Source organism: Myotis myotis, unplaced genomic scaffold (assembly GCF_014108235.1).
Source record: "Myotis myotis isolate mMyoMyo1 unplaced genomic scaffold, mMyoMyo1.p scaffold_m19_p_13, whole genome shotgun sequence".
In the NCBI taxonomy this organism is placed as follows: domain Eukaryota; kingdom Metazoa; phylum Chordata; class Mammalia; order Chiroptera; family Vespertilionidae; genus Myotis; species Myotis myotis.
In genome coordinates, this window is record NW_023416317.1 from 50,662,632 (window position 1) to 50,688,536 (window position 25,905).

The 25,905-nt window shown below is 49.9% G+C and overlaps 1 protein-coding gene across 2 annotated transcripts in view; it reads left to right on the plus strand.

The window, feature by feature from the left end:
• The first annotated feature begins 8,161 nt into the window (after positions 1–8,161).
• DLEC1 (DLEC1 cilia and flagella associated protein) overlaps positions 8,162–25,905 on the plus strand; it is a 44,980-nt gene continuing 27,236 nt past the window's right edge. For both annotated transcript variants that reach the window (XM_036333167.1, XM_036333168.1), the window contains exons 1-9: positions 8,162–8,638; positions 9,832–9,982; positions 15,440–15,550; positions 17,311–17,513; positions 17,747–17,955; positions 19,479–19,557; positions 23,064–23,151; positions 23,767–23,940; positions 24,594–24,730. In XM_036333167.1, the coding sequence (XP_036189060.1) occupies positions 8,240–8,638; positions 9,832–9,982; positions 15,440–15,550; positions 17,311–17,513; positions 17,747–17,955; positions 19,479–19,557; positions 23,064–23,151; positions 23,767–23,940; positions 24,594–24,730 (1,551 nt within the window). In that variant the 5' untranslated portion in view covers positions 8,162–8,239. The remainder of the gene's footprint in view (positions 8,639–9,831; positions 9,983–15,439; positions 15,551–17,310; positions 17,514–17,746; positions 17,956–19,478; positions 19,558–23,063; positions 23,152–23,766; positions 23,941–24,593; positions 24,731–25,905) is intronic.

Genomic DNA, 25,905 nt, shown 5'->3' on the forward strand with positions numbered 1-25,905 from the left:
GGGGCCAGCCCACACTCCAGCACCCTCCTCACCTCTCCTGTCCCTCCGCCCCTTTCTCTCCTACAGGCTGGGAGGCACTCTGCTTGTGTCTGCTGAGTAAAGCCTGTGAGGTGGTTATGCCTGTACCTATGTGCGTGGAGGGACTAGTCACTAGAGGGCCCAGCAAGAGGCTTTGTACCCAACCACAAAGTTGCTGGATTCTGCTCTCTCTGCCTAAACTTGCCAAGTGCCTAAATGACTGCCCTGCCCCACCCCTTCCCCCATCCCCTCAAATCCCAGCTCTCAGCTACCTCTACAAGATGCCCTGAGATCCCGGTGACTCAGCAGGCTCAGCCGGGTGCGCAGAGAGGTCATGCCTGCCCAAAGACTAGTTGCCTAATGGCGGAGTTACAGGCCTCTCACCACCTCCCTAGCTGCCCATCCTGTCTTCAGGGTGTGTGTAAAGGTGAGTTTGGGGGGAGGAGGCTTCTGGGATGACTGGGGACAGTTGAAACCTAGTGTTTGGGCCAGTGTCTACCTCAAGTCGCTTCCCTTGGCCCCTCCACCACTTTTGAATGCCAACCTTCAGGATGGTCAGGCTCCCGGGGTTCTCAGGGCTGGCCCTGCTCAACGCCTCCCCCAGAAACAAGCTGGTGAGGTGGGTGAGGTTTATTCTGCTCCCTCCTTGTCTTTGGGGCCCCTGACCCAGGGCATGGGGGGTGAGGGGCTGTTTAAACCTTGGCTCTGCTGTTTCCTGCTCCGAGACCCTGAGCAAGTCCCATCACATCTTGCAGCTCTGAGGTCGGAATCAGCTAAAGTAACAGACGTTGAGTCCTGGTATGAATAAATGCCTGCTGGACAGACATGTACGGGAATCCCCGCTTCCCACAGCTGTCCTCTTCCTGGCCTCTGCTACTGATCCTGCCGCTCTTGGCCCAAGAGTGTGCCCGATGCTTGCGAAGACTGGAACACCCCATCTGAGCTCCCCCCAGAGGGTTCCGGACCCAAGTCCGGGTGCTTCGGGAGGAAAAGTGAAGGCTGCCTCCCCCAAGGGAGTAGCTGTGGGGAAGTGAGGGCTCAGATCAAGTCAGGAAGAGACTACTGACCGTGCAAGGATCAGGATGCCACACCAGACCACAAGGTGTCTGGGCCTGTGGGTAATCCCAGGTCAGTATGGGACAATTTGGGGTTACTTTTCTATAATTATATTTGTGGGATTTTATTGCATATTCATATGTGAATTTAACTGATTTTTTTCAATCCTCACCTGAGGACGTGCTTATTGATTTTAGAGAGAAGGGAAGAGAGAGAGAGAGAGAGAGAGAGAGAGAGAGAGAGAGAGAGAGAGACATCAATGTGAGCGAGAATCATTGATCAGGTGTCTCCCATATGTACCCCGACCAGGGATCGAACCTGCAACCTAGGTATGTGCCCTGACTGGGAATTGAGCCCACAACCCTTCAGTGTACAGGATGACACTCCATCCAACGGAGCCACACCAGCCAGGGGTGTGACTGTGATGTTTATTTCACTGTGGACTAAGTCCCACACTCACTCCCACCCTGCCCCACTCCACAGGCAGAGTCCAGTGCCGGATGCGGGGGAACAGACAGGGGCATAGCCCTCAGACCCTCATCTGAGGGAGGAGGCACAGCCTTGAGGGAGGAGGCACACTTAAGGAATGAGCAAACTGAAGAAGAACTGAAACTCCAGTTTCAAAACTATTCTGTCCTTTAATTTAGTCAACAAATATTTATTGAGCACCTACTCTGTACCAAGTACTGTTCTAGAAGCATGGGAATCATCAGTAAAAAAATATACCAAGCCCTAGCCTGTTTTGCTCAGTGGATAGAGCATCGGCCTGCGGACTGAAGGGTCCCAGGTTCGATTCATGTCAAGGGCATGTACCTTGGTTGCGGGCACATCCCCAGTTAGGGGGTGTGCAGGAGGCAGCTGATCGATGTTTCTCTCTCATTGATGTTTCTAACTCTCTATCCCTCTCCCTTCCTCTCTGTAAAAAAAATCAATAAAATATATTTTAAAATATATATATATATATATATATATATATATATATATATATATACCAAAACCCCCACCTCATGAAGCTTATGTTCCAATGGAAAGAAGAGATGCTGTAAGAAACAAAAGAAGTAAATTGTTTAGTACATTAGGTATAAGGACAATTTAAGAGGTAAGGGAATTCAAGAATGGGAGAGGGTTAAATTTTAAATGGGTTGGCCAGGCTGCGTCTTCTGGGGAAAGTGCCATTTGAGCAAAGACTTGAAGGAGGCGAGAGAGTGGGCCATTCGCAGACCTCTGTGGTAGAGGAGTCAGGGCAGTGCCAAGACCCTGACGCAGGTGGGTGTGGTGGTTGGAGGACGGGCAAGGAGACCCTGTGGCTGGAGCAGAGAGAGTGAGGAAGGTGGGTCCTGGGGGAGGACAGAATGGTGATGGGGTCCAGGTCCTGTCGGGCCTTCCAAGGGCGTCCACTTGTACTTTGGGGAAAATGGGAAGCACTTGGAAGGTTTCGAGCTGTGGAGGGACACGGCTGACTTGTGTTAAAGGAATCACTTTGGCTTCTGGAAGGAGAAGTATCATGGAGGGACAGGGCTGAAGCAGGGAGTCCCATGGGGAGGCACTTGCAGCGATTCAGGTGAGAGTGGGTGGCGGCTCAGACCTCAGAGGGAGGCATGAAGGTCATGAGAACTGGTAGGAGGCTGGGTGCATTTTGATGGCAGAGCTGACAGGTGGGGGCTGTGAGAGAAAGGGGAGTCAAGAGTGACGCCAAGCTTTTGGCCTGGGCCACGGGAAGGCAGAGTTCCAGTAACTGAAACAGCGAAGGCCGAGGAGGAGCAGGCGCTCTGTTTTGGACACGTGAGGTTTGAGGGGCCTTGAAACACTCAAGGCTAGGTGTCAAGTTCAAGATGAATGTACAAGTCTGGAGTTTTGGAGGGAGTTGTGGGGTGGGATAAAATTCGGGATATGGCTCAAAGTATGTTTTCAATGTCCATCCGCCCTCACAGAATGCTCGTTGAGTCCTCTCTGGGATCCTCTTCCCGGAGGGCGATTTGGCAATATTTCAAATATTTAAACGTGCATACCCTTGGCAAAGCAATTCTAATTCTAGGATATTATATAATATAGAGATATGATATTATATAGAGATATGATAGTATCTCTATACTATATACAAAAACACTGTGCAAGGTAAAGTTCATTAGCAGGGACCTGGGTACATAACTTACATTCCATACATCAGGTTCTCTTGCATCTGTTTTAAAAAAAACAAACAGTTTTCTGTGAGGTGATGTAGGACATAAGTGAAAGAAAGCAAATGGCTGTGTGTGTGTGTGTGTGTGTGTGTGTGTGTAATGTACAATATGATGTCATTTGTGCTTTTCTTTTTTCTTTTTCTTTTTTTAAATATATGTTTTATTGATTTTTCACCGAGAGGAAGGAAGAGGGATAGAGAGCTAGAAACATCAATGAGAGAGAAACATCGATCAGCTGCCTCCTGCACACCCCCCACTGGGGATGTGCCCGCAACCAAGGCACATGCCCCTGACCGGAATCGAACCCGGGACCCTTCAGTCCGCAGGCCGATGCTCTATCCACTGAGCCAAACCGGTCAGGTCTCATTTGTGCTTTTCAATAAAATTTTAAAAAACTATAGATACTGATATTTGTACCGGCAGGAAAAATAGCTGGAAGGATGCAGAACTCATCCAGGGAAAGAGTTTGAGAAGAGGACACTTACTTTTGTTCTTTATGTGCTATTTTATTTTATTTTTTTACCATGATGACATATAACTTTTGAATCTTAAAAGTAAAACAATTAAAAAAGGCCAAGCAATGTGTGTGGGAACCCAGAGATAAACAAAGAAAAATTCTGGTGGGCAGCACATGTTAGAAAGTGAAGAAGGCAACTCAGGAAACTCCCTTTGTGCTGCTGAATCCCTCCCGGGGGAGGGCTGCCAAGTGGTGCAAAGGTGGCCCCTGCCCTTGTTACTGTGCCTGGTTTGAACCATTCATTTATTTAGTTGGTCAGACAGCAAACAAATTGAATGCTCGGCACAGTGGAATCAGGGATGAATCCAGCTTATCGGGCTGAGAGATACCAGGAGAAGAGGGAGAAGAGAGGAGACGGGGAAGCATAGAGGAAAGGGGAAAGCAAGGGAAGAGAGTGCGTCTTTAAGAGGGAGTTTCAGCACAGTTGCTGAAAGGTGGAGGGAGAGGAAGACAGAGGAGTGGCCATTGGCATTGGAGGAATTGAAAGGTTGCTAGAGGCATCAGCCTGGACAGAGCAGAGGGGACTGAAGCCAGTGGGTGGGAGGGATCGGAAAAGGGGGAGACCTCCCAGGTGGTCCCAGATTCCCTGTGACCTACTCTGAGGCTGTTGAGGCAGGATGGAGAGGCCAAAAGTGATGGCAAGTATCCACTGGCCTGCCCTTCCCAAGGACAGGAAGGGGTCCAGGGAGCCTCCATAAGAAGAACTGCTCCTCACTAAGAAGACCGCTTGGTTTGAGTTGGCCCACTCCTAATATCAGAGCAATGGAGGCCCCCAGACTGTTCCAGGTCTCCTGTCACACACATCTCCCTTGTGCACCGCTGGGGACCTTGCATGCATGTAGACCAGTGGTTCTCAACCTTCCTAATGCCGCGACCCTTTAATACAGTTCCTCATGTTGTGGTGACCCCCAACCATAAAATTATTTTCGTTGCTACTTCATAACTGTAATTTTGCTACTGTTATGAATCGTCATGTAAATATCTGATATGCAGGGTGTATTTTCATTGTTCGCAACCCACAGGTTGAGAACCGCTGGTGTAGACAATTGGACAACCAGCCCATTTAGCCAAGCTTCCTCCACCTCCCACCAAAGCTACCCTTAGTGCCAGCACCAGTGAGCAATGGGAGGAGGGACTTAAAGAGGCCTGCACAGGCCCTGTCAATGGCTCAGGACGTTTAGGCAAATCATTTTGGGGCAAGTTACCTTGGCCTAGCGGTCTCCTCACTCCATAGAGAAGGATGCGACTGAAGGAAAGCCAGAGCAGGGGCCTCTCTCAGGTACATAATCAGCAGGGGCCCTAGATTGCCAGCCCTGAGGATGAAATACTGGAAGGGACCCACGAGGGAGGTACGCCCAACCAAGAGAAGCGGAAGTGGGCCAGGTCTGTGGGCAAACATCCTGGGCTCATCTCAGGAAGTGGGTTTCAGGCTGTAAGGCACGCAGACTCACCCCGGGAGTAAAAGCGGCCAGTTGTATCGCCCGTGAGCAGAAGCCACGCTGTGCCAATGATGACAGTCCACGCTGTGCCAATGATGACAGATGTCAAACTGCTGCCCCGGACAGGAGCAGCCCTCTTCCCGAACATCTCATTGAACAGATCACACAGGTATCCACCTGGTCGCACACACAGGATATGAGGGAGTCATTCCTGACCCCTCTTCTCTCTCACTCCCAGTATCCATCAGCAAGTCTGGTCCATTCTACCTTTTTAGGTCCATCTCTCATCAGTTCCACTCCTCAACTTCTCTTATGTTCCCCCCGTGTGCGGTGTTCTCTCCCAACTTTTGCACAATGGGGACCTTCTGCAGGGACTGTCCTTTTTCCTTCTTTCCTGGCTTACTCATCCTTATTTTTTCTTTTCACTTAAAAAATTGAAGTAGAATTTATATACAGTAAAATGTACCCTTTAGCCGAAACCGGTTTGGCTCAGTGGATAGAGCATCGGCCTGCGGACTGAAAGGTCCCAGGTTCGATTCCGGTCAAGGGCATGTACCTGGGTTGCGGGCACATCCCCAGTGGGAGATGTGCAGGAGGCGGCTGATCGATGTTTCTCTCTCATCGATGTTTCTGACTCTCTATCTCTCTCCCTTCCTCTCTGTAAGAAATCAATAAAATATATTTAAAAAATAAAAATAAAAAAAAATGTACCCTTTAGAGCAGGGGTGGGCAAACTTTTTGACTCGAGGGCCACAATGGGTTCTTAAACTGGACCGGAGGGCCGGAACAAAAGCATGGATGGAGTGTTTGTGTGAACTAATATAAATTCAAAGTAAACATCATTACATAAAAGGGTACAGTCTTTTTTTTTTTTTTTTTTAGTTTTATTCATTTCAAATGGGCCCCGATCCGGCCCGCGGGCCGTAGTTTGCCCACGGCTGCTTTAGAGTGTACAGATAGAGAGGAAGGAAGAAAACTCGGAAGGGCTGGCAGCTGGAGGTTTGTGGTCCGCGAGGTTTGACAAATCCATAGTTTTGTAACCACTACCAGTCAAGACAGAAGATTTCATCACCCCCAAGAAATTCCCTCGTGCTCCTTTGGAGCTCACTCTAATTCTCACCACCAGCACCTGACAACCACTGACCTATTTTCTGTTTGCATTTTCCACGGTGTATAAATGGAATCATTCCGTAGCATAGCCTGTTGGAATGCGGTTGTTTTTTACCCAGCATGATGCATTTTGTGGATGAAAAGGGGCCACATGCTAACCTGACTAGCTCAGGGAAGGTCTGTGTGGTGGCCTTGCAAGCTCAGAGACCTAAAGTAACCACAAAGGATGGTCTGAAATTAAAACTTTTAAAATTAAAGAGCAGTTTTTAGTGGGTAGTCATGTCCTAGGCCGGTATCTTCCCTGACAAAGATCAACTTTGATCTTAGCTGAGCCTGTTGTCTTTTTGCATCTCCGATAACATACCTTGGGAATGTCAGGGTAACTTGTACCTTCCCTCAGGGCACAAGCAATGCACCAGGGCGAAACCACAAGTTTCCTCATTGTTACTGTTATCATGTTGACTGTTAACTATCATATGTAAAAGAAGCATGTGTCTATCATTATACTTTTTATCCAATCCCAGAGCCCCCCAACCCTTGCCCTTTGCTTTCTCCCACCTCCCTAATCTATCCCCAATGGATTTCATGTAACCCTCTTACATCTCCTCCTTTGATGATATTTTATAAAAGTAGGTAAAAAAACAAACAAACAAACAAACAAACAAACAAAAACAGCTATTCTCTGGAACATTGTCTCAATACATGGAGATTCTGTTTCCTGGCAGGCAATGGTCAACAGTTTGGCTCAAATAAACTCACAAAAATCCTCTAAAGGTTTGAATGTTTCTTAGGTTAGCAATTTGATCATTCATCTATGCTGTTGTGTATCAATAGTCTGTTTCCTCTTTATTGTTGAGATTATTCTAATATATAGATAGATGTGCCAGTTTATTCTTTCACCAGTGGATGGGACATTTGGGTTTTTTCCAGATTTTGGAGGATATGAATAAAGCTGCCTTAAACATTTGTATATGGGATTATGTGTGCCCATGAGTTTTTATTTCACTTGCGGAGATACCTAAGAGTGGGGCTGCCGTGTGGGTAACTTTATAAGAAACTGCCGAACTGTTTTCCCAGAGCTGCCATGCTGGTTTGCATTCCCGTTGCAATATGTGAGAACTCGCGTTGCTTCACATCTCACCCGCACTAGGTTGGCTGGTTCATTTGTTTTTATTGATTTGTCGATTGATTGACTGACTGACTTCATATTCTACTAAAGTGTGTGGTGCTTTCACATTGTGCTTTTAATTTCCACTGCCTTGATGACTAACGGTGAGTCTACTCATTCTTTTACATCTCCGCTTGGTCTTCACTTCTTCCAAACACCACTGTTCACACTCACTTTACAGACCGATTAAGCTCCTGTCCTATGTGGTTCCATGACCACCACCATTTATCTCCAGCTTGGCCTAAACCCGCTAAACTGTCATTGTGTTTCTGTTCCCACCTTGTTCACCACCCTCGTGTGTGTGTGTGTGTGTGTGTGTGTGTGTGTGTGTGTGTGTGTCTCTCTCTCTCACACACACACACACACACACACACACACACAGTGAGCTACTGAGGACAGAAGCAGCATCGTACTTCCTTTGGTATCTCCAGCTCCCGGCACAGACCTGAAACAGAATCTTATACAGTAAATATTAAAAGAGCGAATTAACGATTGCTTAACAAATTCCAGAACGGACGGGTGAAGATAGGTAGTTAGGAACAAGGTTTTGCAACCAGACTGTCCTGGCTGTGTCCACTAACCCTTTCTCCATTGAGTTCTAACCTTTTCTCCAATAAGCTCACCTGAACACAGGTGACGCTAGTGATGAGCCTATTGATGACGATGACAACGACGACGCTGTGGACCAGGGAGGCAAAGCGGAAAAGGCGGGGCCAGCAGCGGAAGTGCCGTTAGCGGCGTCTTAGTTGCCATGGAGCCCGGACCAGCCAGAGACCGCCGCTCCTCCAAGTCTGGATCCTACGCGTTCGCGGGGTCAACATGGACGACAACCTCGCGTCTGTCGCGGATCTGCCGCCCCAGCCAGTCCGTCTGGCTGTCCTCCCTCGCTTACCCCGAGTCTTTCCATCCCAGCTTCAGGAGTCGGCCCCGCCGCTTCTCGCTGCCCACGCTCCCACAGCTGCCGGAGCCGCAGCTGCTGCGCCTGCGCCCCACCTCCCTGCGCACCCAGGACATCTCGCACCTGCTCACCGGCGTCTTCCGGAATTTGTACACGGCCGAGGTGTTCGGCGACGACGTGAGCACAAATCTGATCAAGGCCCGCGGCAGCGAGGATGACGTCCACGAGGAGTTCGTGGATGAGCTGCAGCAGGTAACACGGGCCCCGGCCCTGCGTCCCCGCGCGCTCCCTACTGGTGGGGCCCGTCGCACCTGAGGACAGTGCTGGGGACCCAGGACGCGCCCCCCAGAAAGTTGCTCCTCCCCCAACCCCTCCCCCGCAGTATTTGCTGCTCCACAAGTATGAGCGCCTGCCGGCTGCCAAGCGCTGTTCCAGGCACCGGGATGCAGCTGGGAAAGAGCCAAGTCCCTGTCACATGTTCCCCACGTTCCAGGAGCACTCAACATACAATTATACAAATACATACTACACACAGAAGGCCTAAACCTGTCACACCTACCTTCATTTCTCTGCGCACACACACATTATACAGTATACAGGCAGACCTCGGAGATACTGCGGGTTTGGTTCCAGATCACCGCAATAAAACCAGTGGTAATCTTTTTGCTGGTGGAAGGTCTTGCCTTCAATTAGTAGAAAAACACACCTGTGAAGTGCAATAAAGCGAATTATAATAAAACAAGGTATGCCTGTATTTCTGTATTTTATGACTGGGGCAGATGGCGGAATAATTGTTCCCTGGAGATAAAGCTGAAAGTCACTCCCCCTCCTGGGGGGAGAGGGGGGGTTGTCTGCCTTTGTATGGGAAACCACAGTCTTAGCCGGGACATTCGTGCCCAGATGGTAGGAGGCATGCCCCGTCTCTGGAACAGCAGCTCTACCTCCTCATCTGTGCAAAGAGGAAAGCAGCCAACTTGAGGCCTCTCTGCCAGGGCTGCCTTCTCGTGACTCCCTGCAGGGAGGCTCAGCTGAGAGCCCTCAACTAGCTGAGTTTACTGAGTTTACTCGGAAGGGCTGGCAGCTGGAGGCTGTGTGAACCCTAAGCCGCCCGCAGCTCAGGAGCAAGTCCTTTGAATGGGGATCTGGGTGGCACAACCCTCTGTCTACCACGTGGTGTGCTGACTTGTATTTGGAATTTCAGGATTTGGATGGCAGCTCTCTTTACTGTGAAGTCAGGAGACAGGCTTTCCAGCTGGCCTCCGTTCCTGACTGTCCTCTGACGCCTTTAAACCATTTTACTCTGTAGGTCTCAGTTTTCACATCGGTCAGGGTAGACCCGATGGCCTCTATAGTTCGGTGCTTCCCAAAAAGCCCTGATGCTGGGGTGAGGTTGAGTAAAGCTATGTGATCTCACACTTCTGTGCATTTGATCATCCACCTGCCAGATTCGGAAGCTCTATAAGCAGCGGTTGGATGAGTTTGAAATGTTGGAGAGACATATCATTCAGGCCAATGCACGGGCCATCGCGGAGAAAGAGCGGGCCACGCACCAGGCCAAAGTCCAGGCACTTGAGCCCAACATCAAGATGCCTCCAGGTGTGTATAAAGAACCCCCATGTGCTTTCACCCTGACTCCCCAGCTGTGACTATATTTCCGTATTTGCTCCATTGCTCGCTCGCTAGTCATTACCTGAACATTTGGACAGCAAGTTGCAGATGTGATGTTTCATGACCACAAAACACTCCAGTGTGCATGTCTCCAAAACAGGGACACTCTCCTACATAACCAGTACACAACCCTCCAAGCCCAGAAATTGGCATTGGTGCAACATTAACCTCCAGTTCACAGGCCCCATTCACATTTCTCAGCTGGTGGACAGTGGCTCTCTCTCTCCTCGCTGGTCAGGCATCCTGTCTAGGAAGTCATGTTGCATATACTTGTCATGTCTCTTTTATTAGACTTTTCATTTGGTACAATTCTTTTATCTTTTCCTGTCTTTCATGGTATTGACAACTTATTTTTTTTCCAATTTTTTTATTGTGGCAAAATGCACATAACATAAAATTTACCTTCTTAGTCATTCTTAAGTGTATTGTTCAGTGGTTGGTATAAATACATTCTAGCCCAGCTGGCGTGGCTCAGTGGTTGAGCATCGACCTAGGAACCAGGAGGTCACGGTTCGATTCCCGGTCAGGGCACATGCCCAGGTTGTAGGCTCAATCCCCAGTAGAGAGCACACAGGAGGCAGCAGATCAATGATTCTCTCTCATCATTGATGTTTCTATGTCTCTCTCCCTCTCCCTTCCTCTCTGAAATCAATAAATACGGTGACATTCAAAAACACTGGATACATGGGAGAAATTAAAATATGATTGCACATGCCCAAGGAAAGGCTCAGAAAAACCTGAGGAGACCTTAAGTTTACACCCCAGGCTGACCCTCCACACACAGAACCTACAGGAATTTAAATTCACCGAGTTCAGTGGTAATTTCTTAGTATTTCTCGGAGAGGCATTCTCAGGGTTCTCCAAGATCTTGCTCCTCATCAAAGCTCCATCACCGCACCACCGGCATTTGCTGAAAACTTCCTTAACTAGCCACCTCGATGGTGATGCTGTCTTTAATCAATGCACTCGTTAAAGAAATTGTGTTCTTTTTCCTACAGACGTGTCCACAGTCTGCTTTTTCTGATTTCAACATTGTGGTGGTGTTTAACCTGTTCTTATGGTCCCCCTATTGCCTGCAACTCAGTCATTAGTTCTAGAGGCTTAGTGAGGTTTAGGTACAGTTTGGTGGGGGGAGAGGAGCAGAGAGGAGCAAGACCACTTCACTGGTGCTGTGTGCTTCCTTCAGGAGGTACATGGTATCTGATGTCTCTCTCTCCATGATGCTGGCAGCTTTTGCCTGGACCTGTTGTTTCCTTGGGGGTTGTAAAATATAATAAAACTAGAGGCTCAGTGCACGAAATTCACGCAAGAGTAGGCCTTCCTTCCCCCAGCTGCCAGCACCGGCTTCCCTCTGGCCGCCAGCAGGTACCCGGGACCCAGGCTTCCCTCGAAGCCCCGGCTTCATCCAGGAGGTCGTCCGGAAGGACCCCAGGTCTAATTAGCATATTACGCTTTTATTATAATAAAATGCTAATGGTACTGGAATACTTCCATAAAGAGAAACTTTTCAGCAACTATGTTGATTACCCCAAGATATGAGCAGAATTAATTCTTTCCCCGTATTCGCCAGTTTTGGAAATAATAAGTTGGTCCCCCTGGCATCTTTCAAACATGACTGATGAGGCTTATTTAGTTTGTTTTCAGTACCATGATGAACTCGTGGGTTTCATAACTACAATTATATTTGTCATCCTTATTGATGCTCCAGCCGTCCCATCTTTGGCCAAATTGAGCCTTTTCAGGTTGACTCCTAACTCTTGGACACATGGTCTTTGATGACTTTCAGGCTCATCTTGTGTGTTTATTGCCCCAGACTTAGAATCAGCCATTTCTCCAAGAAGCCCTGGTTCCCTTTTATTTCCCACAAAAAAACTTTGATCTATCCTCCCGCACCCCTGAAAGTCATTATTTTCCCAAGCAGTAGGCAGAAGGGACGGTGGTTTTAGGGTTGGAAGACCTGACGTATCTGTGGCTCAGAGGGAGGGAGACGTAGAAGATACAGTGGCTTAGAAAGGCATTTCACTGTGGGATGATAGGTTCTCCCACTGGATCTGTCCAATGATTCTGTGAGGTAGATTTCTCTCCATTTTATCGGTGTAGGAACTGAACTCAGAGAGAGGATCAAATAACTTCCCTAAATCCCCACAGCGCAGAAGGGCTGGGACCCCGATTTGAAGAATCGTTGACCAGACACAGTGTCACGCTTGGTTAGATAACTTCCCTTAGGGGGTGGCTCTGAGCGGGAGGACCTGTCCTTGTCAGACCTGCCACCTCAGAGGCTCGGGTCCCATTAGATAGTAAATTCTCAGCACGGATCCCACATCTCCTCCTGTTCCCCTTCCACCACAGCAGAGCCATGGACCTGCCAGAATCCCTCCCTCAGCCATGCGTTTAGGCAGAGATTTCTGGGAGCAGATGCTCATGAGGTTTTATTAGTTGCCTGATAATCAACCCTGAGCTTTGGGAGTCAGTGTGTCCCTGTCTTTCATAGGATTCTTTTGGCTAGAGATCAAAGGAGATTAAATAATTGGTTGGTTGTGGTTTTTGGTTTTGTGTGTGTGTGTGTGTGTGTGTTTTTTTTAATGAAAGTGAACTGAAACATTGAGAACTGGGAAACAAAGATCAGTCAGAAGAATTTTGCAATGACCTTCATTTTTTTAACTCAAGATAATATTGAGTCATAATCAGATATTTTCTGCTCAGGTTTCTGAGCCTTCTGCTCATAATGTTCTCTTTTATTTCAAAAGTAGCAGAAGTAGAGAACTTAATCCAGTTTCCTGAACATGCCTCTGATCCCTTCTTCTCCGTGTCCAGCAAGGTGACCCAAGAAACTCTTTTTTAAAATCCTCACCCAAGGATATGTTTTTATTCACTTTAGAGAGAGAGAGGCAGGGAGAAAGGGGGGGAGGAGAGAAGAGAGAGAAAGAGAAACATCGATGTGAGAGAGAAACATTGATTGGTTACCCCCACCCCACTACCCCACATGTGCCCCGGCTGGGGATGGAACCTGCGACCTTTTGGTGTACTGGATGATGCTCCAACCAACCAACCTACCCAGCCAGGCCCCCAGCCTCTTTTAACTGAGATGATTGATGGAGAGGACAGGCCCTGAAACTTTCCTTCCTTGAGGCCCAGAGGCAGCCTTCCTCTGTTGGCTGCTACAGCTGTCACAGGGTTGGACACACACACAAATGTCCCCAGGCCGAGGGAGAAAGGTCAGAATTCTGCAGAACATCTCACGCTCTCATTCCCTTCCCCTGCTGGTAAATTTTCCACATTATCTTGGGGGACTGGATGGCCCCACCCCTTACAGAGTCATGCTCAGGGTCAGTGCAGGAGGCCCACCCTGCCCAGGTGGGGAGGATGGTCACAGCCGTGCAGGGTTTCCCAAGGCTCTCCTGGTACGTAATCCAGGCCCGACAAGGAGAGAGACTTTCCAAAGATTCAGATACACAAACTTCTCCCTGCTTTGCAGACCCAACACCCAACCACCCACGCCCCGGGGGAGGGCTGTGGAGGCAACGTTATCAGATGGGAGAGGGTACATCTTCCCACGTGGCCTTTGCCTTTTGTATGAAAGTTTGATCCCATGATCCTTCAAATAGACCATCACCAAAGCCTTTGAGAACTGGGCTAGATTATGTCAACTTGGCCTTGCTGCCAGTCCCTGCTGAGGTCTCTGTGTTGAAAGGAGAGGAGGCGGAGGGAGGTGGGGAGGGCGCAAGCATCTCCCGGAATGTGCCTTTTCCCAATGGTCAGAGGCCCTTGGTGAGTTTTGGAAGGGGAGGCCACTGTTCTCAAGAAGCAGTAGCAGGCAGGTGACCGAGCAGCTGTGAATTTCACAGTAGCTTCCAGGTAACTCCTCAAGAACCCCCAGCCTCAGGGCTGCTGGCTGAACTGGTTCATGATGGTTCCCTGACTTTCTCTCTCCCCCTCCATAATCCCCTGCATTCAAACCAACCCTTACTATGTGATTCACGTAGAGTAATTTCTGTTTTCCTGATTGAACCCTGGCTATTACAGTAACTAAGCCAAATCTCAAAATCCCCAAACTAACATATGATGGGAGAAACATATATTCTTCCCTTGTCTCTCCTCTACCCTTGGTTATAGGACCCTCCAAAAGGGAGGCCATTTAAAATCACCATGTTGGTTAATGGAGCGAGCAACAAAGTTTGAAAACTTCCAAATCTTCCACTCATCCTATTTATTCCATAATTTTTTTTATCAATGTATTACTATACATGGTTTAAGAAAATTAAGTAATTTAGGAAAGCTTCTAATGGAATATAAAAAGCCTTCACCCATGAATGTCACTTTTCATTTGTCCAAACCCTTAGCATGTACAGCACCAAGAGTGAGCCATAGTGTAAACTGTGGACCTTGGGTGATGATGATGTGTCAGTTGTAACAAATGCACCACTTTGGTGGGGGCCTCTGATAATGGGGAGGCTGTGTATGTGGGGGGGTGTGGGGGGGGGGTAGACAGAGTACACAGGAAATCTCTGTACCGTCTTCTCAGTTTTGCTGAGAACCTAAAACTGCTCTAAAAATAAAGTCCATTGGGAAAAAAATGCTCCACCTCACCTCTTTCATTTTTAGCTGTAATTCTTCTGTTCTCCTCTAACTAAGATGTCTTGACGACTATTTCTTGGCTCATCAACCATAAATATTAATCACTGACTCCCCACTCTGTTAATGAGATTTTCTCTCATGTGTCTGTGGGCCAGCTGGGGGTTGGATGATCTAGGTTGGACCTGGTCAGCTGGATCGGCTTCAAGCTGTGGGTCTGGCTGGACGTGGCTCCTTGCTGCAGGTTGGGCTCAGGTTTGCTCCATGTGGATTCATGCTGGGGTCCAGAATGAAGGGGCAGGAGCTTCCCTCCTGGGCAGGGACGCTCTTCTCATGATGTTGGCAAAGACACAAGAGGGAGAAAGCTCAGCTGTACAATCACATTTCAAACCACAGGCGACATCTCATCAGAAAATCACATCAATCATGTGACCAAAGTCAAGGGTGAAGTGAGAGCTCTGTCTAAAGTAGCAGGAGCCACATGGCCAAGGATGTGGCTACGGAAGCAATGAAGAATTGTGGCCCTTTATTCACTCAACCACGCTTCTCTTGGTGCTGTTTTGTTATAGGCCTCTCTGTCAGTAACAATATTTTAGCTGAAACCATATCACAGCACAGCCTTGCCCAATGGTTGTCCTCTTTTAAGTGGCTGGTCAACTGGCTGATTCGTTTCTTAAATCTCAGAATTACCACAGGGTTCTGAGGAAGAATGTTGTTAGATGGTTATGCTCAGAGGATGAAGGAAGCTTGGGGGTAGCTTCTTCAACGTCAGTCTGGCTTGAAACACCCTTGTCCTTGTTCCCTTGTACCTAGTGAAGACGATCTTCAGATGGTGCGTGGACAACAAGTTGCTACAGAAGCATCACTTGATCTGCCCGGACGATTACTACAGCGATCCAGTGCCATTTTGCTCTGCGCCTAAAGGTAACGCCTCTGTGCTCCCTCGGAGCCTCTGCCATGGTCCCAGCGACGCCCGTTAGTAGCAGGACCATGTTTGCTGCCATTTCCTTGTTCACACGGTTCCCCACCCCCTTTTTCTTTAATTTTGATAGTGGCCGTTGGCAGGGTCAGATCTGCTACTTGACACGTGCAAGACAAAAGTCTCAACTCTTCAATGTGGAATAGGGTGCTCTGGTTAGCTACTCAACGCCAAGAGATAGAAAAAACGGTTAGAAATGTATTTGACTGAATCATAGTACAAAAATCAAATACAAAAACCACATGTATTTCAGTGAGACATACATAAGCAAGGGAGCATGTTCCTGATGGAGTCCGAGCATGGCCCTGGGGGTTTTCCCCTGTCCCATGCAGGACCAGAGCAGCTTTTCTCCCTCTGAGTATGGGAGGAAGGTTGGGGAGGAAGACAGAGAAGGATGAGTGTGTGTGTGTGTGTGTGTGTGAGAGAGAGAGAGAGAGAGAGAGAGAGAGAGAGAGAGAGAGAGAGAGAGAGGGAGGGAGGGAGGGAGAGGGAGAGGGAGAGCGCGCGAGAGCAAGAGAGAGAGAAAGATTGATTGGGCTAGTTTCTTGTGATGTGGGAGGTATAATCTTCTGAGAATGAATGGGGTGGGAACCTGGGTTGTGGGCTTAAGCAGGGTGGTAGTTTTCGGGGAGCCACTGTTTGGATTTTGTGGCCAAACATCAGGATGGCCGCTGGTGGAAGCTCAGAAGAAGAGCTCTCCAGCAGCCCTGGTCTGTGAGACTCTGCTGATCTCTGGGGCTTTGGAGCTGAGAAGGCACTGAGGCGGGAAGATTGGGATCCAGGGAGCTGAGCGTGGTGATGTGGGAAGAGCCCACAGACGGACTGAGCTGCATAGAGATTTAAGGCCAGAACGCGGCAGCAGAATCAGGTGTCGGGGAGGTTAAGCCACTCAGTCCTCTAGAGTTAGTTGGACACCCACTATCTGATGCAGATGGAGGAGGAGGGAGTGAACACGTACTGAAGATTTATCAGGCGTTGTGCTGAGGAATGTGCGGTGGGACCAGTTTCACTGCATTCTTGCTAGCAATGGATGTTCTCCTTTAACCTTTAGAGCAGCGGTTCTCGACCTGTGGGTCGCGACCCCTTTGGGGGTCGAACGACCCTTTCACAGGGGTCGCCTAAGACCATCGGACAATATTATAACAATATAATTACATATTGTTTTTGTGATTAATCACTATGCTTTAATTATGTTCAATTTGTAACAATGAAAATACATCCTGCCTATCAGATATTTACATTACAATTCATAACAGCAGCAAAATTACAGTTATGAAGTAGAAACGAAAACAATTTTATGGTTGGGGGTCACCACAACATGAGGAACCGTATTAAAGAGCCGCGGCATTAGGAAGGTTGAGAACCACTGCTCTAGGGGATGTTCTTGAAGATGTAAAAAGCCAAGACAAACATTGACTCCTGTGTGAGCTTTTCAGAAGCATGTTCTCATATGGGGTATGTGAACATGCGTGTGTGGGTGACACTGGCCTGCTCATGTTCAACAACAGACAGTTTACCGCTCAAGTCCTAAGCCATCGCGGACATAAAATACGGTCCGGGAGTCACCTATGTGCCGAAGACCGAGCCCATCTGGTAGTAAATGTGAAAGTTTAGGGCAAAACGTCGATGGTTTGTTTAGTCCCCAGAGAAACGTCCGGCCCTGCCCCTCGGTGTGGCCAGGCAGTTTGCTTCCCTGGTTCCACAGGCAGCTGCGAGCCTGGGTATTTGAAACTGACCTTCAGTTGTGAGCAGCATGCCACCCCGAAGAAAGAGTGGGCCAAGAAGCCCGCGGCGCCGCCCTGCAGGGAGCTTCCCAGGAGGCCTGAAGACGAGTCCGACTACACCATGGACAGCCTGGCGTGGGACTCATGCTTAAAGGCCAAAGGCAGGACCACGGAAACTGCCAAGGTGAGCGCTGAAGCCTGTGCGCAGGGGTCGGGGGTAGGGGGTGGGAAAAGGGAGAGGGGAGGGGGAGCGGGGACAGGGGGAGGATGAGGGGAAGGAGTTTCAGGGACACAGGAAGCTGTGCTCAGTCCACAGCAGAGGAGAGAAGAGAGTCGGCCTGGGCCATCCGTGGGCCATGCGGTTGCCACGATGGCAGCACACACATCCCTCCGCTGGCCCTGACTCTCGCCTCACAGAAAGCAAGTCCTCCGAGGAATAAGAGCTGGATGGACCACCTGCCGATGCCCCAGAGGAGACTGGAGCGGCTCCTCCTGGCCAAGATGGAGAACCGGACCTGCTTCCTGAGAAACCCGCGCTTCTTCCCTCCGAACACGCCGCGTGGAGGCAAGTCTCTCATCTTCCCGCCCCGGAAGCCGGAGGGAGAATTCCAGAGTGGAGAGCTGAGGTGTGTCCCTCCCCATGCGATGTGCGTTCTCAGAAAACCTAACCCTGAGAATTTTCACAGCAGGCAGGCACCCCCTGCTATTTAGCCAGGGCCGCTGACCGCTCTGCCCTTAGGCTGTCAAATCAAAACGTGACCACAGCTGACCCAAGGACAGCTGTCGTGTGACTGTATCAAAATTATACCTTCGCCCTAACTGGTTTGGCTCAGTGGATAGAGCGTTGGCTTGAGGACTGAAAGGTCCCAGGTTCGATTCCGGTCAAGGGCATGTACCTTGGTTGCGGGCACATCCCAAGTAGGAGGTGTGCAGGAAGTAGTTGATGGATGTTTCTCTCTCATCGATGTTTCTAACTCTCTATCCCTCTCCCTTCCTCTCTGTAAAAAATCAATAAAATATATGTTAAAAAATATTATCACCAGAAATAACTGTGTTGACCAATCTATATGGCAGGGCAAACTACTTATTACTGAACATCTGTTAACATCCGCAATGACCTTCCTCCCCTCTGAAGCCCCTAAGTGCCTTCCCTCATCCTTAGCCCAAAATGTCACATATACCTCATTTATTTTTTTTTATTGATGATGAGATTAAAAATTAATCTTTATTTATTTTTTTATTGCTTAAAGTATTACAAAGGGTATTACATATGTGTCCTTTTTTTCCCCCCGCCCTTGACAATCAAAATTTTTCTTTCTTTCTTTCTTTTTCTTTCTTTCTTTCTGTCTGTCTGTCTTTCTTTCTTTCTTTCATTTTTTGTCAGATTGACAAAACGTATATTTTTTGGAGTGCTGCAGTTTTAGTAATTAGTTTGCCTGTGTGCCCTGAGTTGAAAATCGCTGCTTTCGAGTAAAACCCAGAAGGTCCGGGTCTGGTCTGAAGGATCCTAGACTTTCGCAGGGGGACAGGGTGTCATTATCGGAATAGAGCAGGGTTTCAGGGGCCCCCCAGACGTGGCCTTGGGTGTCCCCAGAGTCCCGGGCTTGTGCTTTTCTGACCTGCTGGTGTCTTGAGGAAGAGGGGTGCGTGTTAGTCTGTTAACATCCGGACAGTCTGAGTCAAATGGGAGGAACCCCTACAGCACGTGCTCCGTCCATTGGGGTTCATGTGTCTTAGATAATACAAATGTTTAAACTTTGATTAATCACAAAGAATTAGTATAAATTGCGTTTTTTTTCTTTAAGAGAGTGCCTTTAGCTAGGTTCCCTTAAGAAGAAAATTGTCCTTAAGAAGAAAATGAGTTGCTTTGTGGGTTAATAATCTTAATGGGCTGAAAACTATTAACCTTTCTTTATTAGACAAATAGTATCTTCTTATTAAGAAATATTGGAAAAGACGACTCTATTAAAATCCCAGTTAACATATTGGCGTTTAAGCATCCAGAGTTTCCCCCATGCATACTGAAAATGAAATAGGTGAATCTCTGTGATGGCTCGGATGTGTTTATTTTACATGAATTGGTCGCTATATGGTATTTCACCACGTGGATGAGACTGACAGCCTTTCTCCCCCCTTTGCCTGCCCGCAGCCCTGCTGATGTGCCGGTGTTCATCGCTAACCCACCAGTCATATTTTTCACGGATTATGAAATTGGATCAGTTTATGAGGTAGAGATCTTATTTCTTGATATGTCTACTCCACCTGCTTCCTTGTTTTTTAAAAGCTTTTGTTATGAAATTCTCAAACCATACACAAGACGAGGAAAAGACTCTAATGAACCCTGTGTGCCCACCACCCAGTAGTTAACTCTAGTCTGCAAATGTGGTTTCATCTATTACCGCACAATTTTCTCGTGTGTGTGTGTGTGTGTGTGTGTGTGTGTGTGTGTCTGTCTCTCTGTCTGTTTGTGGGCACATGTGTACATTTAGTATTTTAAAGAAAAGCCTGGATATCATGTCATTTCTTCAGTTAATACTTCAGTATCTCTAGCAGCTGAGAACTTTAGAAAAAATAACCATCATCACACCCAGCAATATTAATGATGGTTCCTTAACAGCCACTAAAATCCATCCATGTCTGATTTTCCTCCATTTGTTTTGTTTTCAGAAAGTCAATTTACAGTTGGTTTCTTTGAAACAGAATTCAAATATTACATCTGGTTAAAATACCTCTTATTTCTCCCTTCTTTTAATTTTACTTATATTTTAATATATTTTGATGGGTTTCAGAGAAGGGAAAGAGAGAGATAGAAACATCAATGATGAAAGAGGATCATTAGATTGGCTGCCTCCTGCACGCCCCACATGGGGATCAAGCCCATAACCTACATATGCCCTGACCAGGAATCAAACCGTGTCCTCCTGGTTCGTAGGTCGACGCTCAACCACTGAGCCACGCCAGCTGGGGGGCAGATCCATTTTTTTAAAAAAAAATTAGGGTTACAGAATGGTGATTTCTAATGCTGTTATTCTGCATTTGATTAGCTGTGATTCCCTGTTCTAAAAACAACTTTCCCGTTAACTTCTATTCCTGTCCGCTCTTCCGTGTACTCTCAGTACCCCCTATAGGTGACTATTTCACAAGTTTGGGTTCTTCCATTGTTTCTTTTTGGAATCCTAAGCAAATACAGAGGTCTATTGGAACCCCCGCTCCTTCTCACTGTCCTCTGCACCTTGTTCTTTGCACTTAACAGCATGTTCAGTGATTCCTCCAAGAGCCGTAGATAGAGAATTTTCCTCATTCCCTTTTCCCAGTTTCCTCCTCAAATTAGTGCTAGCCTCCCACCGCCCTGGGGAATCAGGTCAAGGCCAAGCCTAGCAGTTGCCAACTCTGCTCACCTGGTGCAAAGACCCCGAGGCCTAATATGACAATCCCTCCCAGTCACGCGGATGGTACTCTGCAGTTTAAAGAGTGCTACTCGCAAAGCCATGGTTCCGATATGTTAGTCCTAAATGCGAAACGTTAAATCATTTCACTTTCCTCTTGAACTTATAGTTATATGTTATCTTTGGGACTTGTGTCTGGTTATCACATTTCAAAGACAGTTGGGGAAGTTGGCAAAGACTCAGAGGAAGGGAGATAAAATAATTTTTGTTGGGGAGCGATAGGGCGAAGGGGGAGCTGCCCCGGACCCTGCGAAAGACAGTTCCATGCAGGGCTGGAAGGCGCCGGCTGCGGGCACCTGTGGTGAGAGGAACCGACTGCTGGGCAGTCCTCCCTCTGGCCCGGCCTGGTCTGCTGCGCATCCCTTGCCGCTTGCTTAGTTGTCACTTGTCCGGAAGACCACCCTGCCCTCTCCTGATGGGATTAGATTTCCCTATTGCAGCCTCTTTTTGTACCATTGACTCTTTCGTGGCACAGTTTTATTTTAATCTTTTCCACTAGGCTGTAAGTAAGCCCAACAAGGCAAGACTTATTTCTAGGTTTGTGTTGCCATCTCATTATCGGTGCCTGCACACAGTAGGCCCTCAGCAAATAAGTGCCAACCGAATCGGTGAATAGTTGAATATGGGTCTACCTCTCCGTCTTGTCTACCCCCGCTAAGTAAGGTAAATCAAGAGCCAATGAAAGATGCCCTATTTTACTTTAAAAAATTGTGTGGTGTGTGTGTGGGTGCGTGTGTGTATGCATATGTGTGTGTATGCGTGTGCGTGTGTGTATGCATATGTGTGTATGCGTGTGCGTGTGTGTATGCATATGTGTGTATGCGTGTGCGTGTGTGTGTATGCATATGTGTGTGTGGGTGCGTGTGTGTATGCATATGTGTGTGTATGCGTGTGCGTGTGTGTATGCATATGTGTGTGTATGCGTGTGCGTGTGTGTATGCTGGTTGTCAGCAGAGAGCTGCAGCTGTGTACCAGAGCACCGCCACGGCTTCTCCGTGTGGCCACCTCAGGGTAATGGGACTTACACGCAGCTCAACGTCAACAGCAGAGCTTCCCAGTGAGTTTCCTATCGAGCAAGATAGAGGTGGCATCACTTTTTATGACCTGACCTTGGAGGTTACCTTGAAGGAGTAGAGAAAGCCATTACGTCCTCAGCTTGCTATAGGTTACAAATACTAGTAAGTCGGTCAGGTCGGCCCAGGCTCCCGGGGAAGATAACAAGATCTCCCCTCTCAATGGGAGTTTTTAAACTGCTCTTGTGTGGCAACTCACACAAGAATAAAACCAAATGGCACATAAGCCTACGAAAAGATGCTCATCGCCATTAGTAGCAGAGTGAAAGCAAAAACCCCAATACGGGTCTCTCCACACACGGGCCTGGTTCACCGACAGATGAGCACAATATGTTGTGCTGCCCCCCGTGGACTTAAATGCTGGTTTAGGAAGACATGCCTATGACTAAACCTGTGACGACAGACTTCAATGTATGGCGGTTATCCGGTCGGGGGCCTGGGTGGGGCTTCATCCGTATTTTTAATGTTTATTTCTTACGCTGGATGACTTGGGGCGTGTTATAATCTATACATCCTTCCCCCCCAGTGTAATGTCTCACCAGATAAAAGCAAAGTTGGGTGCATGTATTGAGCTCCTCGTCTGTCTGTGCGAGGCACTGTGTGCGGGGTGCTGGCGGGGGTCAGCGTGTGTGAGTTCCAGGCCCAGCCCTGAGGGGGTCTCCCAATCTGAGCGAGGGAGGAGAAGGCAGGGCTTTCTGGGCCGGGTGGGCTGAGTGAAGGCCCGAAGACGACCCTGGCACACGGGTGCCTGTGGGAAGAAGTGGCCCCACAGGATGTGTGGGGAAGAAGACAGTGAGTAAGAGGCGGGGTGGGCAGGGCGTGGGAGCCAGATGCCTGGGCTCGCTTCTCAGCCCTGCCACCCACCAGCGGAGGGGCCTCTGAACTTCACTGTCTTCAGTGTCAAGAACTATCTCCAGGTGGTTCCCACCCTTCCCGGTTGTTGCGTTGGAGGCGTCACACACAGTGGCTGTTTGTTTAAGCAGGGCAGAGACTAGGTCAGACTGCTTCTGCCTGCATGCTCAACCTTGTAGCTTATTTTTCTCCAAAAAGAAAACAAAATAGAGAGACCAGCCTCATGAGTCCCCACATGCCCGTCGCTCAGCTCAGCCGTCCCCAACACGTGGCCGAGCTGATGGCATTTACACGCCTGCCCCGGGCCTGATGCCGTCCGTCCATGCGCGTGGCCGCCTCAGAGCTGCCTTTGTCTTTGCACAGATGGTCATCTCCCTGCAGAACACCACCTCGACCAGCCGCTACCTGCGAGTCATCCCGCCCGCCACTCCGTACTTCTCTCTGGGATTGGGTGAGCTCGGCAGGGCCGTTGTCTAGACTGCACCCAGTTCCCGGCCCAACTGGCCCTCAGTGACTCCCGGTCTGTGTCCGGAGCTGGGCCATGAGCGGTCCCTGGGAGCCGCTCGCCCTCTGCTGGACACCTGCCTGCTGTTCCCTCCAGGGGGGTCTTCGAATCCTAACAGCTCCTTCTCTGATCACCTCCCTCCAGGCCCTTGTCCTGCCCTCCCCTCTCCCTTCACGCTGTCACCTGCACCAGTACAAGCGTCCCGTGTCACTATATGATTCTCAAGAACAACTTGTCCTTATTCAGCTCAGGAATCTTAAAGAGCTCTGTTGGCCACAAAAATACATGCTAAGCCACAGGGTCAGGCATGGCATCACCTCACCCTTCTGGATGGGCCCTGTCACTCTCCCCACCCTAGTATTTTGACCTGGTTCCCTGCCCTTGCAGCCTAACCCCCCCCCCCCGCCACCCCCACCCCCCCAACACAGACACACCCTGGTGGCCTGGCCTTGGCCCAGAGGCATTTGCTCAGAGCAGCCCCAGCGGTGGAGGGTCTGCTTGAGTCACATCAGCCCAAGCCCTGGTCCCCAGATCCTCAGTTGTCGCTTTTGTCACGCACAGGAATGTTCCCAGGAGACAGTGGAATGGTGGCTCCTGGAATGATCTGCCAGTACACTGTCCAGTTTTTCCCCGACTGCCTGGGGGACTTTGATGATTTTATTGTGGTTGAGACCCAGTCAGCCCACCCACTCCTGATCCCCCTGCAGGCCCGGAGGCCGCCCCCGGTGCTGACGTGTGAGTGTGTGCCCTGCTCTTCCCCGCCTCCCCCGGGGATTCGGTCAGGGTTGGCGAGTCCCTACAAGGACTGCTGGCTCCTGAGCCCTTTGTGGCCGCACACAGCTTGGCAGGGCCTTCTGGGTGCTGAGGAGGGACCTGCTAGCAGTGTCTACAGTCTCCTCCCAGCAGCGGAGGAGGCCGCAGCCCAGCCAACCCCAGCATGGGCTTCCCAGGCTCGAGGCCACCCCTGAGCAGGCCTGGCCACACTGAGGCCTGGAAGGAGCCCTGAGCCTTGCGGGAATGTTGCCTCTGTGGTTGGGGGGGGGGGGGGGGGGAGGACTAGGAGGGGTGCGGGGGAGGTTTCTTCAGGAAAGCTGACTTTGGCTGGGCTCCCTCCGTCACAAGCCTCTCCAGCTGGGTACAGGCTGGAAGCTGGGACTGTGACCACAACCCCCCAGGGCCATGCGAGTGGCCCTGGCGGAGGCCTGAGTTCACAGTGGGTGCTGACCCCTGCTGCTCTAGCCAGGAGTGGGAGTGGGGGTCAGGGCATGTCCCCATTCGCCCTCTCTGGTCGGGGTGCTGGCAGGGGCCGTGCTCTCCGGCGGGGCCTCAGGAGGACAAGGGCAGCAGGGCCCATTCATGGGACGGGCTGTCTTTCCCTGTGGCTGCAGTGCCCCCGGTGCTGGACTGTGGTTACTGCCTCGTCGGGGAAATGAAGGTGAGCACTTTCCTCTGCAAGAACGTGGGCTTCAGTGCCGCCAAGTTCTGTGTGATCCCCAAGAAGACCTGGCCGCCCACGAGTTTCAGGGTGAGTGGTCACAGAGGCTGCCGGGCAGAGAGCAGCCCCATCAGGGGAAGGAGCCGCGGGGGGACTTGTGCACCGAGGTTGTGCACACACGGAAGGTGGAACTTAGCCTCTCCCTCCCAGCGAGGTGCCCCGTGCCCATGGAGACGGGTGCGGTGGCTCCGGCTGTGCCAATCACACATGCGTGGCCCTGGGCAAGTCGTCTCACCTCCCCTGTCCTTCCAGGTCTGGCTCACTGTCACTGCATTTGCTCAGCCAGGCGGTCATTGTGGCAGCAAATGCAGAAACAGTTTGAATCACATCGGAGGTCACAGATGGGCAGCTCTTCGGCCGCATCCTGGGGGCACGTCGTTTGGCGGGGTGCTGAAACATCTCCGGGAGGGTTCGCATCAGAATCAGCATTCCCGGGGTCTCTGGGAAATCTGGAAGACGGCGGCCTTGGGCCAGGACTTCCCGTGGCCCCGTCGGGAAGCAGGACGCATGTGCCTTCTCTCCTGTTGCTCAGCTGCGCCTGTCCCCGCAGCAGCCAGCAGCCGGCGCGCACACATCGTCACCCTCACACCGCTGTTTTCCTCACAGCAGGGAGACTTCTCTGTGCCTGTGTCTCCGGAAAACAAGTGATAGATCCACTGGGCCACGTGTTCCACAGACACATTTCACGCGTTTCTGTTACCTGCCAGGCACCTGTAGGCATGGCTTTGTGTCCCCGGGGTGCTAAGTGGCTTTCTGTATAGGCACCTGGGCTGCAGGCACCTGGGCTGTAGGCACCTGGGCTGCCGGTGGGATGGCAGCTGCCCTTGTGACTCAGGAACTTATAGGCAGAGGTGCATCGGGGATGGAGGCAGACCCAGAAGCTGGCGCCTGCCACGGAGGGCGCTGTAGGAGGGCCAGGACTATGGTTTGGGATCCAACCTCCTGGGTGAGGCCGTGTCTCAGGCCTCCTGCTTTGTGTCTGAAACGCTTGTCAGTGGCAGCCTTGTCAGTGGCTCTGCGGCGTCCTTGACTTTAACCTTCAGAACCTCACCTGGTGCCCCGTGAAGGTTGAGCAGATGCTTGTGGAATGAAGGAGCCTCAGTTGCTTCACTCACCAGGGACTGGAGATCCTGAAGATCCTTCACGTTGCTGAACAGATGTTTGGAGGAGAGAAGGGTGCAACCTGAACACTGGGCTTGACCCAA